The 14057-nt window shown below is 37.5% G+C and overlaps 1 protein-coding gene across 4 annotated transcripts in view; it reads left to right on the top strand.

Annotated features, from left to right (window-relative positions):
• LOC131431001 (NPC intracellular cholesterol transporter 1) overlaps window positions 1-14057 on the top strand; it is a 105267-nt gene that overhangs the window by 49511 nt on the left and 41699 nt on the right. For all 4 annotated transcript variants that reach the window (XM_058596348.1, XM_058596347.1, XM_058596346.1 and 1 more), the window contains exons 2-5: window positions 7704-7958; window positions 11811-11970; window positions 12032-12333; window positions 12533-12731. In XM_058596348.1, the coding sequence (XP_058452331.1) occupies window positions 7704-7958; window positions 11811-11970; window positions 12032-12333; window positions 12533-12731 (916 nt within the window). The remainder of the gene's footprint in view (window positions 1-7703; window positions 7959-11810; window positions 11971-12031; window positions 12334-12532; window positions 12732-14057) is intronic.

The raw sequence follows: 14057 nt of genomic DNA, 5'->3' as shown, positions 1-14057 counted from the left end.
TCACCGGGTGAAAAATATTTGATTACTTCAAAAGAAATAACATAACCTTATTTTGCGACAACAACGTAAATTTTTTTCCATCATTAAATTGACAGATTGTGAGATTTTTTCTTCAGTTTTGCAGAGAATAATGAAATTGAGTATTTGATAATATGATTTTTTAGATTTTCGTAAATATCTTGGAATGCACAAGACATAGACAGGCAAAGACATAGTCCAACGTCAAAATTAGTACCGAAAAATGTGAATGACAACTATTATATTTTTTTCTCATCTTTATAATGAATGAACAGTTCTGAAAACTAAGTGGATACGTCTTACCCTCTTCTCCCCTATTTTATCACAGAACAACGGCGAGTTGTAGGATGTGAAACAAGCATTTTTTCGGCTTGTCATTAGAAGGAAATGAACGTAGAATGCGGTCAAACTTCTATTTCAGAAACTGGTATCGTTCAGATAACTGTAGAACTGTTGAATGAGTTCGAAATTGGTCAATTACCCTTCAGCCTTCATGAGGCTGACTCAACATCGTCGCACCGGTGGTTTCAACAACACCGACACAAAACCTTTGTGCTGGGCAAAAAAACCCAACTTTGTCTCAACGAAGACGATGCCAACGGTAACCTGACTGTACCATTTGCCGTTCAAATATTGACCGAACAAATGACAACCTCGTCGTACAAATACGCAATAAAAAAAAACCTAATTACCTTGCCGGTTTTCATACCTTCCACTACTGCCGGCAATCCAAAATATAAACAGAATGCACACTCCTAAATTAGAACTGAATACCTTGTTGTGAATGAAAATAGCTTCTGCCGTCGTTCGAGCTTGATCTCTGAAAGGTCGGCAGTCGGCCAGACGTGAATTTTCTTTTCTTGTGTAAATAAACACCACCCAAGCAACCAACCAACCAACCCAGCAGGGTTCCATTTCCAGATCCCGCTGGTACCACCCTCAAACTGCAACGAATTGGTTTACTTTCAAATCGATCGTTTGCGGTTATTTGTAACACTCATGACAGCGTTCCAAGGCGGTAGGTCAGATCGCTTAGTTGTCACGGAAGTGCTCGAAAAAAAAACTATACACGGAGGGAAAAAGAGTTTGAAAACTAACCAACAACTTTTGATGAAATGTAATTTTTTTTCTTTGCGTAGAGCATTTAGTTATATTCGTTTATTTAACCCTATGTGGTTTCGAACACCACTACTTAAAAATATGTCTGCGCTTCGAGAAAGCAATACGCTACATATTTTTATCGTTAATTTAAAATCAAGAGCAGTGCCGAGATATAAATCGGAGACGCACTCTTAAATTTATGGTTTTGTTCAACACTGACGTCAAGAGCAAGGGCAAGAGAATCAGTGTCATATCAGTCGACACAGCACAGTGCTGGATGACGGTGCAGAAATGTCCGAACAGTAGAGAGCAAGCTCCACTGCATCAATTTACAATAGGGTGACTTACAAAAACAATCATGTTTACATTATAAAAGGAGTTCATACGGTTTCGCATATACATGAGCCAACACACATCAATGATATACTGGATTGCATCGCGTCGCGTACAAAGGCCCCTTTCAGGGCCACCGCATTGTGTGTTGTAATGAGACGATTGCCTTGCTGGAAACTGCTCGCATAATATTGTTGCAAATTAGTCGATATAAGTTGCTCACTTCATATTACATGCTAACATAAATCACTCGCTTTCATCGTAGTTGTTTTCAGGAATGGATAAGCGATAATCATCGACAAAAACCCTTCTTAATCCACCCAGCGGTATTACTGAGGTCTCTTTATACGCGGGGGATGCCTATCGCGTAATAAAAACCGCGTAAAAAAACGCGTAACTTCGGAAATCCGCGTAAAAAAAACCTCAAAACTATTTTTTTTATGCCAAATATCTATGCATGAAACGTCGAAATTTGGTGTAATCTGAACATTTTTTTTAAATCAAAAATTTTTTAAGTGTCTACGAGTTGACTTAAAAAAAATGGGAATAACACCAGATCTCGAAATTAAATGCATTTATAAGACAAAACAACAAAACCATGTAACTTGGGAAATCCTCGTAACTTCGGAAATCCGCGTAAAAAGAAGCCGCATTAAAAAACCGCGTAAAAAAGACTACAGTGTACTCCCTCATATGGTGATTTTTTAAGATCCTAACCACCGGGCAGCACCACTTACCCATATCCGATTTAGCTAAAATTTTGCATGAGGACTTTTTTCGAAGTGCTTAAACTTTTGAGCACTAGCACTTTATGAAATTAGAATTGATTGAACTGTCATGAGTTTCGTCATACGTCATACGTCACTTATACCGTTACATCACCGGAACCCGGAGCTTGGATCCACTAGGAGATTGTGTGGAATCCGGCGGAAAAAAATGAGCCAAGAATATATCAACTGGGTTCCTGTTTCCATGTCGTAAAACGCAACAATTGCAGGATTATTGATTGATAAAAATCAACAGAAGATGTACATTGAAGGATGATTTACCAGTCCCAGGTCGAATCATCTAGAAATTCCCTGTATAATTTCAGCTAATCCCGATCAGTAACAGAGTGGCAACTAGGGGTGGTCGCTCATGCTCAAGCTCAAGCTCAAGCTTATACCGTTATATCACCGGAACTGTGACAGCTATTTGAACTTAAAACCTGTTTAATAAACCAATAGCTACGAAAAATTTGAATAAGGAGACAAAAGGTGCGATGTTTTGATTGGATCATTGTTGTCGTTGAACTTGATTTCAAAAATTCAATACAAGCTTTCAAACAAGCTTAATTTCATAAAAATCGGTGCAGCCATCTCTGAGAAAATTGAGCGCTAAAAAGTAACGCGTTATGTCGGTTAAATCGTACCTCCGGAGCCAGAAATCACAGCCATTTGATCTTTGAATTCAAATATTTACCCAAAAGTAGTTTTCAAACTAGTTTGTTGAAATCGGTTCAGCCATCTTCGAGGAAATTGAGCGATCAATATAAAGTGCGCTTTGTCAGTTACGTTAGTCATACCATTATATCTCTCCGGAACCAGAAATGGCAGCCATTTGATCTTCGAACTTGGTTCAATAGTAAATTTTAAACGAGTCTAAATTTGTTAAAATCGAAAATTGAACGGTAAAAAACAATGTGTTTTGTCGGTTACCATTGTATCGTCGATGCCAAAAATAACAGTAATTTGATATTTATGTTGATAAAAAAGTAGTTGAAAACCCTTTTATTTCGTTACAAAGTAGGTACCCTTTCAATTTTTCTGTAAAAAAGTAATTTGGGTGTAAGATTTTTTTTTGCAATTTGAAAACTTCATGTTATAAATGTATAGTTTGCACGTTATTTAAAACAAAGTTTCAATTTGGCAAAATGACTCATGCGGTGAAGTGACACCTTCAGAGAAATGATCCTTTTGGTAACATGATTTTTTTTGCGAAACAGCTTTCGATCTTGGTGAATTCATCTACAGGGTGGCAAGTGACCGGGAAAAACCGAGAATTTGGTTTCACCGGGAAAAAGTCGGGAATTTTAGTGCAAATCCGGGAAAAAATTACTAACCCTAATCATAGTAACGAATTTTAGCATCATTTTTTTTCCTGATCCAACAAGTGAAAAGTTGAAGGCAATATTAAATTTTGTATTTCAGTGAGAAGTTCAGTAAAAGTTTTGAAACATCTTATTGTCCCACACAGGTTTTATGGCACAGAATCCATTTGACAAGGGGCCAACATCCCATGTTTCGTTTAACGATGTTTATTTAAGAATAATAGTTCTCCATTCTTCTCAATAGAAATGGAAGTAATCGAATTCTTTGAGGATGTATATAAATTAGTTGCGTTTTTCGAAGTATTCACTGGTTTGAGGACTTTGGTTGAAGTTACATACACTCGTGACCTTTGATAACGTGTACAAAAGAGAATGATTATTGGTAGAAGTACATGCAAAAAGCACTGACTGTTTTTGAATCTGTAATTTGTAGCTCTCATACTATAGCAATATACAATGTTTCAGAACCAAGAAGAAGAACGAAACCAAAAAGGTTAGAACCAAGATGAAATAAATGAAATATAGAAAAAGAAGAACGATAGAACGGTTCAATAGAACTAATTCTTTTGGTAGAACTATCAAGTTTTGAGCGGTTCTTTGTAATGAACGGATTTGTCCATCTCTAGAAAACATTCTTAGTTTCAATAAGTCTTAAGAAGGACTGATTTTCCAGAAAGCCTTAAAAGACTGATTTAGTGGTAGTCTTGCAAAAGACTGAGTAGTTCGGATCGCGCGGATTTAGTGGTTTTCACGGATTTCGCGCGGTTTCTGCTAAGATTTTAAAATTTTTTAAGCTTGTGAGTTTTATGAAACTCTAAAAAATTAAAGATGGGCGAACATTTCAGCAATTGGTCGAGATGGCCGAATTTTCACCTTGATAAAACTAAAATTTACTAGAAGGCGGTTCTAGCCAATGTTTTCTTCAGTGGACAAAGTTCCGATTTTATGCTTTTCGATCTCGAATAATACAAGTTGCTATTTCAACATTTTGCACTCAAGAATATTGATGTCAGATGGAAGATATTATCTCAGTGATAATACATTCAATAATGCAAAGAACGTAATAACTGGAATGCGATTCTATGGTATGGTATATGGTAACAAATTTTATGGTATATGGTAACAAATTTTGTGTATGAAAGCAAAATTTACACGACGAATTGCTTACGAAGCGATGTCTGACAATAAAAGAAACGAAGATCTGGAATTCCATCCGTGGTGATAAGAAAGTGTTCTAATAGTTTGTTGGTTCCACTATCCAACATTTTCATTTGTTCTTTGCGTTCTGGAATTTTTCCTGAAATATGGAAGAAATCCTATGTGAACAACGGTATAGTATCCAACTACCGTGAAATTGTTGCTTTGTGCGCTGTATCGAAGCTGATTGAAATTATAGTTCTTGATTTTATAACACATAGTTGCTCTGACTACATATCAGAGACTCAGCTTGGATCCATGCCAAAGCTTTCAACTTCCCCTGCTGCGTTCGACGGAATCAATCATCACATAACGATCTTCAAGTTAAGTAGACTGGGATTAAACGGATCATATCTAACTGGTAATGAAATGATAGTGAAAATAGGAACCTCTACAACCTCACCATGTGCTGTTACATCTGCAGTTCCTCAAGGAAGTCACCTTGGACCGTTCATAATTTTATTATATCTCAGCGATCTAAGTTTTTCGATCAAGTGTATGAAACTATCGTTCGCCGATGACTTTCGTATTTCATATTTCAAAATGGTTTAAATGCCACTAAATGCTCCGTCGTCTCTTTTTGCAGCAAAAAGTCTGTATTCAAGTTCGATTATTATATGCCACAAACTGTTCTCGAACGCGCATCGTCTGTTAAGGACCTGGGTGTTCTGGAAACCAAGTTAAATTTTAAAGAGCACATAGAGCTTTCAATTGTTACAATTTGACATTCGACGTCGTAGTTGTCCTATTTTTTTCTTCGGATTCCCTATGTTAGAACTAATTATGGATATAACAAGCCCATTGCCTGCATGTGCCGTATATTTAACAAATGTTTCAATGCTTTAGACTTTCATTTATCACGTAATGTTATCAAGAAATCGTTTCTTATGTTACTGTCTCATTAGATTTAGTTACTATAGAAGCACTAGATTTAAGGAAATCTATCATTTGGATAATTATGATCTATTGATGCAAAAGATGAGGGGTTTTTATGCCTGCTGGAGAACAAGTTTGACAGAAACTAATTCCAGTAGGCTTTTCCCTGATCCAAATAAAAGACTAAAAGAAGAGGAGGAAAAGAAAGACATTAAGAGTAAAATCTGACAACAGAAGAAGGCGCTATTATAATTGAAACTGAAATTAAAAAGAGATCATCCTGATGTGGTCTACCTTAAAATTCTTCTTACCAAGAAGGAGATGTTTGCCGAGCAAAAAGATGTCGAAGCAAAAAAAAATATCTTCGATGAAATCTGTTTAACTTCTTTCAAAATCACAATTGTAAGTATTTTTATTTTTACTGTAACATTTTCCGTACATCAGAGAGTATTAATTAATGATCAAGAGTAAACCAAGTTAACTTGTGTTGGTAATTTGTGTATTACGTACATTTTATTCAGTACGTATGTCATAGATTGATATATGCAGTGTAACGAGTTTATTAAAGTTTCAAACAATCTTTTTTAACAATAATTTATTCTCAAATAAATGTTAAGCCTGACATTTTGGATGAAATATCAGTTTTGATCAATTTTTCACCAACGTTTGATGCAAAATTGCATACATTTTTTGAATGTAGATTTTAATTCCCTAATAAAAAAGTTAGCAACAATGCTTCAATGCATTTGTTTTAGATTGCGCTACACAAAATAAACAAAACTAAATATTTTCTGTTACAATAAAAGTTTTCCGGAAAAATAAATAGTTTTACGATAACCTTTGATACCCATTGCCTTTCGCGTGTTAAATTAAAGGTTCCTATTTTGCGGATTTACTTATAGAAGGTACGTCAATCTTTATATCCCAAAAATTTCCGCAAGAGGAAATCAATATAGGAATGTGTTTGTTGCTAATCAAATTTGTTAGTTAAAGTAAGCTGAAACTGAAATATTTTTTCTCGAGCAGTTTTAAGGAAAAAGGAAGAGTTTTAGACTGAGATTTTCGCATTTCTTGAAATGCAATTATAAGTACAATGAAATGATTGGTTTATTTTTCAACCATATGATAGATTTATTGATTAAAATCAGAAAAAGAAGCGCCGGAATTTGTTTTTACGCACACGTTGGAAACAGTCTTGCTCCTTAAGCCTGTTCTAAAAACCGGGAATTTATTATCTCATGCAGCGGGAAAAAACAAGAAATTGAAATCGGCAATTTACCTTCCACCCTGGTTTCGGTGCAACTTATGTGTATCTCAAATAGAGATAACTTTTCGCCTGCTCAGCGGTTTATTTTGAACTGCTAAGTGGCGTGGAAGCTTAACCTGAACTGCTATGCACTGATGAGTCGAAGACGAAACTTTAGAAGTACTAACAAAAACACAATTTTTAATAAGTTGGGAATTCTATTTTTGTGTATAACTTTTTCGCGAAATTATTCTTTAATCACATCCACGAAATCAGAACAGAACGAATCACTCCGTTTTGTTCTCAACAAGAAACTCTTTAACCGCCAGCAAACGTCTCGGGTCTTTTCCAATTTCAATATCAATTACTGTCTATTTACGTAAGCTTTCGTAGTAATTGATAAAATCAACCCCCTCATGGAAGCGTTTGATCTTTCCACACGAAACTGGCGAGCTGCGCCAGTTCCCACTGCACCGACTAGACAGTTCTGATCAATTGCCAACATTTTCATCTACAGCAAGCAAATAAACAACAAGTGGCGCTGATTTGGCGGTGTTTCTGGCAAAGGTTCGATGGCAAACGGTGAATATTGAACTTTCTACGACGGTGTCGGAACGATATTTATAAATGTGCAATCAGTGGCAAATGAAGCGGTGTTGTAATAACTGATCTATTAATTTTGTTTGGGGGCATTCGCCTTGTTTTGATTTGAAGTAGTTGAATAGTTTTTTTCGAACAGTTAAGAATATTTTATCGATATCTATTTAACTTGAGACAATTTTCCTTGAATGAAAATGAAAAGAGCGCATCTAATTATTCTATTATTTTTTTTCAATCTTACAGTCGTTGGCACAAATGACACCAGTGGACACTGGCGGTGGAAATTCTTTTTCGTCGGCAAGGGACGGAGGCGGTCAGTGCATATGGTACGGGGTGTGCAACCAGGAGACGGCAATAACATCCCAGTACTGTAACTACAGCGGTCCGGCCAAGCCGATCGAAGACAAAACGCGAGACCTGCTGCAGGTCTGGTGCAAACATCTACTCGTCGACGAGGACGGCGATGGGGTCATCAATACCTGCTGCGACTCGGAACAGGTAAGTTTCCGTGCGATTCTGAGCCTGCGACGTTCTTAGTATGCCTCGTGACTCGTTTAAATCGAACAAACGGTGCGGAAAAACACTCCACACGAAACGATGCAAATCATTGCATTATAGGATGATGTGTGAACCGAGCGAAACAATGATTATCTACTATTTCTCGAAGTAAAGTGTCTGAATCATGTTGTAGATTAGTATTGAAAACTTTGTAGAATAACATTCCTTCACGAATACTGGCATCGAACTACACAACAGAAAGAAACTAACATCAGCAATAGGGCTGGGCTGAGCCGATCGAAAACATGAGATGAATAATAGCTCCATTGTTTTCAGTTAGTGCTGATCCTTTCGAAAACATATCGAGCTCGGCTCATGTTATCGATTAGTGCATGGTTTGCGACTTATTCGAAGCAACACTAAAAACCCCTCTGAAGCAACTTTGAGCGTAAACAAGGCGAAGTGCGGGGAATAGATGAGCTAATTGTGTGTGTGTGTGTGAATGTTGCACTGCATCTTGGCAGGGTGGCTTGACTTGCCTTGGCAATGAAAGCGTACGTTTCCGTCGGCAATCGCGCAAACTGCCTAAATGTAGTTCACTCACTCACTTACTCACTCACACAAAGTACAATCGCTTTAGTGATTTAGTGATTTCGGGTTTTGTAGTGACGGGTGCTGTGCATTAATGATTTATGCCGCTAGCAAACTAGACACCGAAAAGGGTTCAACGACATACCATTGCAAGTGTTTGGTCGGTTTGAATTGAAATGCTTATACAAAAATTTTCTCTTGTAATAGGATGAGAAACACGACTCTGAATCAATTGCATTGTCAAAATTCCTTGGGAATCATTGAAACTTGTTTTTTTTCTCGAGTTGTGATGAGCTTCAATCGCAGATGTAGTGACTACCCTAGAAACAAGAGCGAATGCAGGGAAATTTAAACTGTGATTTCTGCATTTTATACGCATTTAGAAGAGGATTTGATGGTTACATGAGCAAGCATCTTATTCACGACGCTTGTCGGTTATTCTATTTCAAGTCGTCAATCTGTTATTGCACTCCTAATGACGGATCATCCTCTTCAATTGAGATGATCTCATAGGGTCTATCTAAGTTTTTATTGTAAGATTATCTGAAGAAATATTCCATACTTCCTATACCTAGAAATAACTTTGGCGGATTTCTCTTCCGATATTTGTACTACAAGTCAAACTCTCTTTAGTTTATCATATTTTATCAGTCTTCAAATGTCAGAATGTTTATATATTGAACAAATTTTTCAACCAGTGTGTGTCAGTGTGTGTGTGCGTGCGTGCGTGCGTGTGTGTGCGTGCGTGCGTGTGTGTGCGTATGTGTGTATGTGTGTCAGTTTGTGTGTGTGTGTGCGTATGTGTGTATGTGTGTCAGTTTGTGTGTGTGTGTGTGTGTGTGTGTGTGTGTGTGTGTGTGTGTGTGTGTGTGTGTGTGTGTGTGTGTGTGTGTGTGTGTGTGTGTGTGTGTGTGTGTGTGTGTGTGTGTGTGTGTGTGTGTGTGTGAGTATGTGTTTCTTTTTTAGGGTTTTATCCTAGAAATGCATGAAACGTCGAGATCTGGTGTAATCAACAAAAAAAAAACGGATAGGTGGTGTCTCAGATATAACTGGAGGACGTGAATACAAATAAAACTGACAGGCTTCTTCTACACTTCCGAATATAGATAATCATTCGTATTAATTTGTTGTGTGAATTTAGCAACCTTTATTACTTCACTTTCAGAATTGTAACGGTGCATCTACACTAAAGTACGACTTATGTCGTTTTCGTTTTTAATTTGCACTACACCGGTGCAGTGCTACACTGAGGCATGAATAAACGAACAAAAAAGACGAAAACATAAACAGTAACCATTGACTACAATAAACGATTCCATTGCACAGAGCTACACCAAACTTTTGATGAGTGCTACACCAGTGGTATCGGTGCAGAAAAAGTGTAGCACTGGTGTAGTGCAATTGGTAAAAACGAACGGTTTCAGTGCAGTGCAATTTAAAAACGAAAACGACATTACTGAAGACAAGCATATTCTACCAAACAATCGAATAATACGAAATAAATAGTTCTCGTATTCACGTCCTCCAGTGATATCTGTGACATTACCCACTCACCCTTTTCTCGAACGCGAAGCAGTCAAGTGCAGCCTTTTTTCGCACTCGTTTGGTGCGAATTTCGTAGTGCGAAAAGTGCACAAAACTAATAAAATTATTCTAGATTTGTTCAAAACTGATGATTTTTGTCGCAGATTTGCAAAGAAATAATCTTTATAGTTCTTTCGAGCCATTAGAAGGGCTGATTTTGCACAATGTTCCCCGTCGTTGTCCACTTTTCGTTGTATTTTGCTCCAATGCAAACGACCAGCAGCTGGTTGACGCAATCCATCTTCTGTGAAGAGAAACGCAAACGTCCTGTAATTGATTCACTACTGAACTGCATTCCTGATACTGGAACTGAGCTCTGGACCTGAACCAACCGGAATGATGTACTTGCTTTACTTTCTGCTCAGCTAACTGCCCAAGCTAGAATGAACGAAATATTCACGATCGAAAACTTATCACTCTCTCAGAGGGTCAATCTTGGAAAGGCGTCCCATAGTAAAGTAAGTCGTATTCACGACAATAAACTAACTAACTCGTGAACTTAGAAATCCGCATAGAAAAAAAACCGCAAAACTGAAGAAATCTGGTCGCCCAGATCTGGTGTAATTTCAAAAACAAATTTTTAAGAATCATCGACTCTGTGACTGGGAAGTTTTTTTTTGATTCCCCAAATCGAGTTTATTTATGCCAAATGTCCTAGAAATGCACGAAACGTGTAATCTAAAAAAATAAGTGTCAGAAAGTTGAACTACAAAAAATTCTGGATAACACCAGTTCTCGACGTTTCATGCATTTCTAAGACAAAGCGAGAAAACCGGATAACTTTGAAAATTCTCGTAAAAAACGCGTAAGTTCTGGAATCCGCGTAAAAATCTGCGTAACTTCGGAAATCCGCGTAAATATAAGCCACCTTGAAACCGCATAAAAAACCTCGTAAAAAGACCTTAGTGTAGAGCTCATATAATTTTCTCGGCAATGTTGGAACTGATTTTAATAAACTTATATTCGAATAAATGATTTTGTTTGCTATTGAATTCCATTCGGAATCGACCTCCGATGTGTGTTTTCAGCTTCAAACCATCGTTTTTTAAGCGACGGTACATAAACCCTAAAAATTACAAAAACTATTCAAATTCAGTTCAAAATTGTTTCCATTTGATATTATATTAGTTGTTGTCAGTTCTTTTGAGAGACAAAAAAAAAGAATTTTGAAGAATACTTATGTGTATTCGAGTGATATGAACTTTTTTATGTTTAATATCATGCTAGTTCACACACGACCACACTTTCCTGAACAATTTTTTTTATGAATTCCTCAGTAATATTTATAAAATGCTTAAATTTGGGCCAGATAAATATATATTATGTTTTAGAAAAAAACTATGTTTTCCACTGATACAGCTCTGATGATTTTTCAAAATGAAACTCTTCAAACTTGCCCCGCCATGTCCGTTTTAACTCAATTTTTTCATTGGAATTTCTTTTAGACGTATTAAAGATGCTCAATGGTAAAGCAGTCCTACGATTTGAAGACGTTTGTAGATTCAAGCTCTTTTTTGCAGAGTATTTTTTCGCAAACATTCATCGGTGCAACACGATGTCGAAAATATTTCCCAGTAGATTGAAAATTTAATAATTGAAGAATTGTTTAGGCCAACATTCAAATAATCAAACATTTTCATGCGCTCAATAAAATCCTTTCGTTTTATATTCCAACAGGTTCAAATCCTGAACAACAACGTAAAAATAGCAGCGAATTTCCTCGCACGCTGTCCGTCCTGCATGGCCAACCTGGTGCGGCATATGTGCGACTTTACCTGTAGCTGGAACCAGTCCAATTTTATGCAGGTGAAGGCCACTGAAGTGAACGATAATACCAGTAAGTCATCATTTCGTTTTGTTAATCCATCCGGAAATAAAACACTTCAATTTATTCACAGAAAAAGAGTACATCACAGAGATCGATCTGCACGTCACGGAGCAGTATTTGAATGGCACGTACGGTTCGTGCAAACAGGTCTCGGTGCCATCCACCGGTCAGCTAGCGTTGGACCTGATGTGTGGTGAATGGGGAGCCTCACGGTGTAGCGCCACGAAGTGGTTCAACTACATGGGAACCAAGGAGGGAAACCTCTACGTACCGTTCCAAATCAACTATATTGCCCATCCAACAACCGATCCGGGAGTGAATGAGTTCCAGCCTTTGAAACCCAGAGTGGTACCATGTAGCGAGAGATTGGATGTGAGTAAAATATGAGTGCATTTGAAATAATCTCTACTGTACACTGCCATGCATGCGCAAAAACTAAAATACAACAATACACTCCAACTAAAGTACCGACGTTGACTTTTGACCTTTTTCGGATCGTCAGTCACCGTAGCATCCGGATAAACAACGAGTTTAATCTATTTTTTCCGCTCGTGCTCTTCCGTTCCCTCAGGATAAAACACCGGCCTGTTCGTGCATCGATTGTGAAGCGTCCTGTCCACGGCCACCACCCCCGTCGCCTCCGGCTAAGCCATTCATCATCCACGGTTTCGACGGGTACGCGGTGGTGATGTTCTTCGTATTCATCGTCGGCAGTGGCCTTTTCCTGATTGGCGCATGTCTCTGCCAATCGGATGGCGAAAAAGGTGCCGGTAAGTGCCACCGTTCCCCGCCAGTTCTCTGTCCGTTCCATTAGCCGCCCCCCCCCCCCTTTCCGCCTAAGCTTTTACTTCCTTTCGTTCTATCTATTTTTGGAGTAGTGAAAACATCAATTCAATTTTTTTCCTTCTTAATAATATGAAAAATACAGGTGTAAAATACAGGTGCACTTTTATTAGAGCTTTTTTTCGGAGTAATTATTATACAGTACTTGACATTCTTCGGTACAATAGAAATTTTGAAATAGACCGAACGAATGTCGATTCAATTTTGATCAATAATTTAAGAATAAATAACATTTTTAACGCATAAGAGATTCGAAAAATGTCTATCCGTCTAATCCGTTAAATCGTGAATTCATAGAGAGTGCTTAGATCCAAAAGATAGTAAGCTTGTAAATGTTTTCCTTCAGAACTCTTTTGAGCAGAGCTCTAGAAATAAAAATTCAGTTCAAATTTCAACATTAGAGTAAATGCAGTAAGATGCATTATTTGTTAGCTTATTTCGTTCCACGTGAAATCTAATCTGCCATCGTAAAACTGGATCCTTGCTTATCCGTAGGAATTAAAGCTCGATAATATGTCTGTTCCTAATGATAAATACTGACTAAAATACACTCGCTGATAAACGCTAAACCACCAACCAAGTTTCGAAGTAAATGTGTCATATGTTGCGATTGAGAGCAGCTGCACAGCACTCACTGCGGCATTTATGGGTAATGATGTGAGCGCTATCGCCTTTCGAGGTAACAATACCACTGCCCGCTGTCGATGTTCATGTACAGATGATAGGCGCGACACCACCTTAGATTGTGGAGGACCTGTTTTATTGAGCCGCAATTACGCGTGGCTCCTAGCGGAATGAGTAATATTCTGCCAAAGTCTGCTTTACAAGTAAACACAGGTGTTCCGTAGCGGTAACATGAAGTAATTTGAATTTTATCTCTTGCGATAATGTTCTGTGTAAAAACTGCTGATTTGGCCGTAGTGTATTTGGAAATGATATTCACATTGTCATGCTAGCAATGATTCATCCTTTTCTATCATTTTAAAATCTGTTGATTTTTCCAGATTATCAATGAAGCAGTTTCGTTTTCTCCAATATCAAAGGTACAGGAAACAGTGAATGAATAACCATGGATTTGTAGCATATTCTGATCGATAAAAATAAAACATCAACGACTTCCTAAAATTTATCAAATTTCTTTTAATCAATTGAATTTAAAATCACCAGAATACACAAGTCGAGAACTGTTTAATTCAAGATGATCGCTTATTCATCGGTATTTTGACACCCTCAAATCCTTCTGTAGAAAAAAA

This window comes from Malaya genurostris, chromosome 2 (assembly GCF_030247185.1).
Source record: "Malaya genurostris strain Urasoe2022 chromosome 2, Malgen_1.1, whole genome shotgun sequence".
Classification (NCBI taxonomy): domain Eukaryota; kingdom Metazoa; phylum Arthropoda; class Insecta; order Diptera; family Culicidae; genus Malaya; species Malaya genurostris.
The sequence above is the reverse complement of the archived record's forward strand: the minus strand, read 5'-3'. Positions and strand labels throughout refer to the sequence as shown.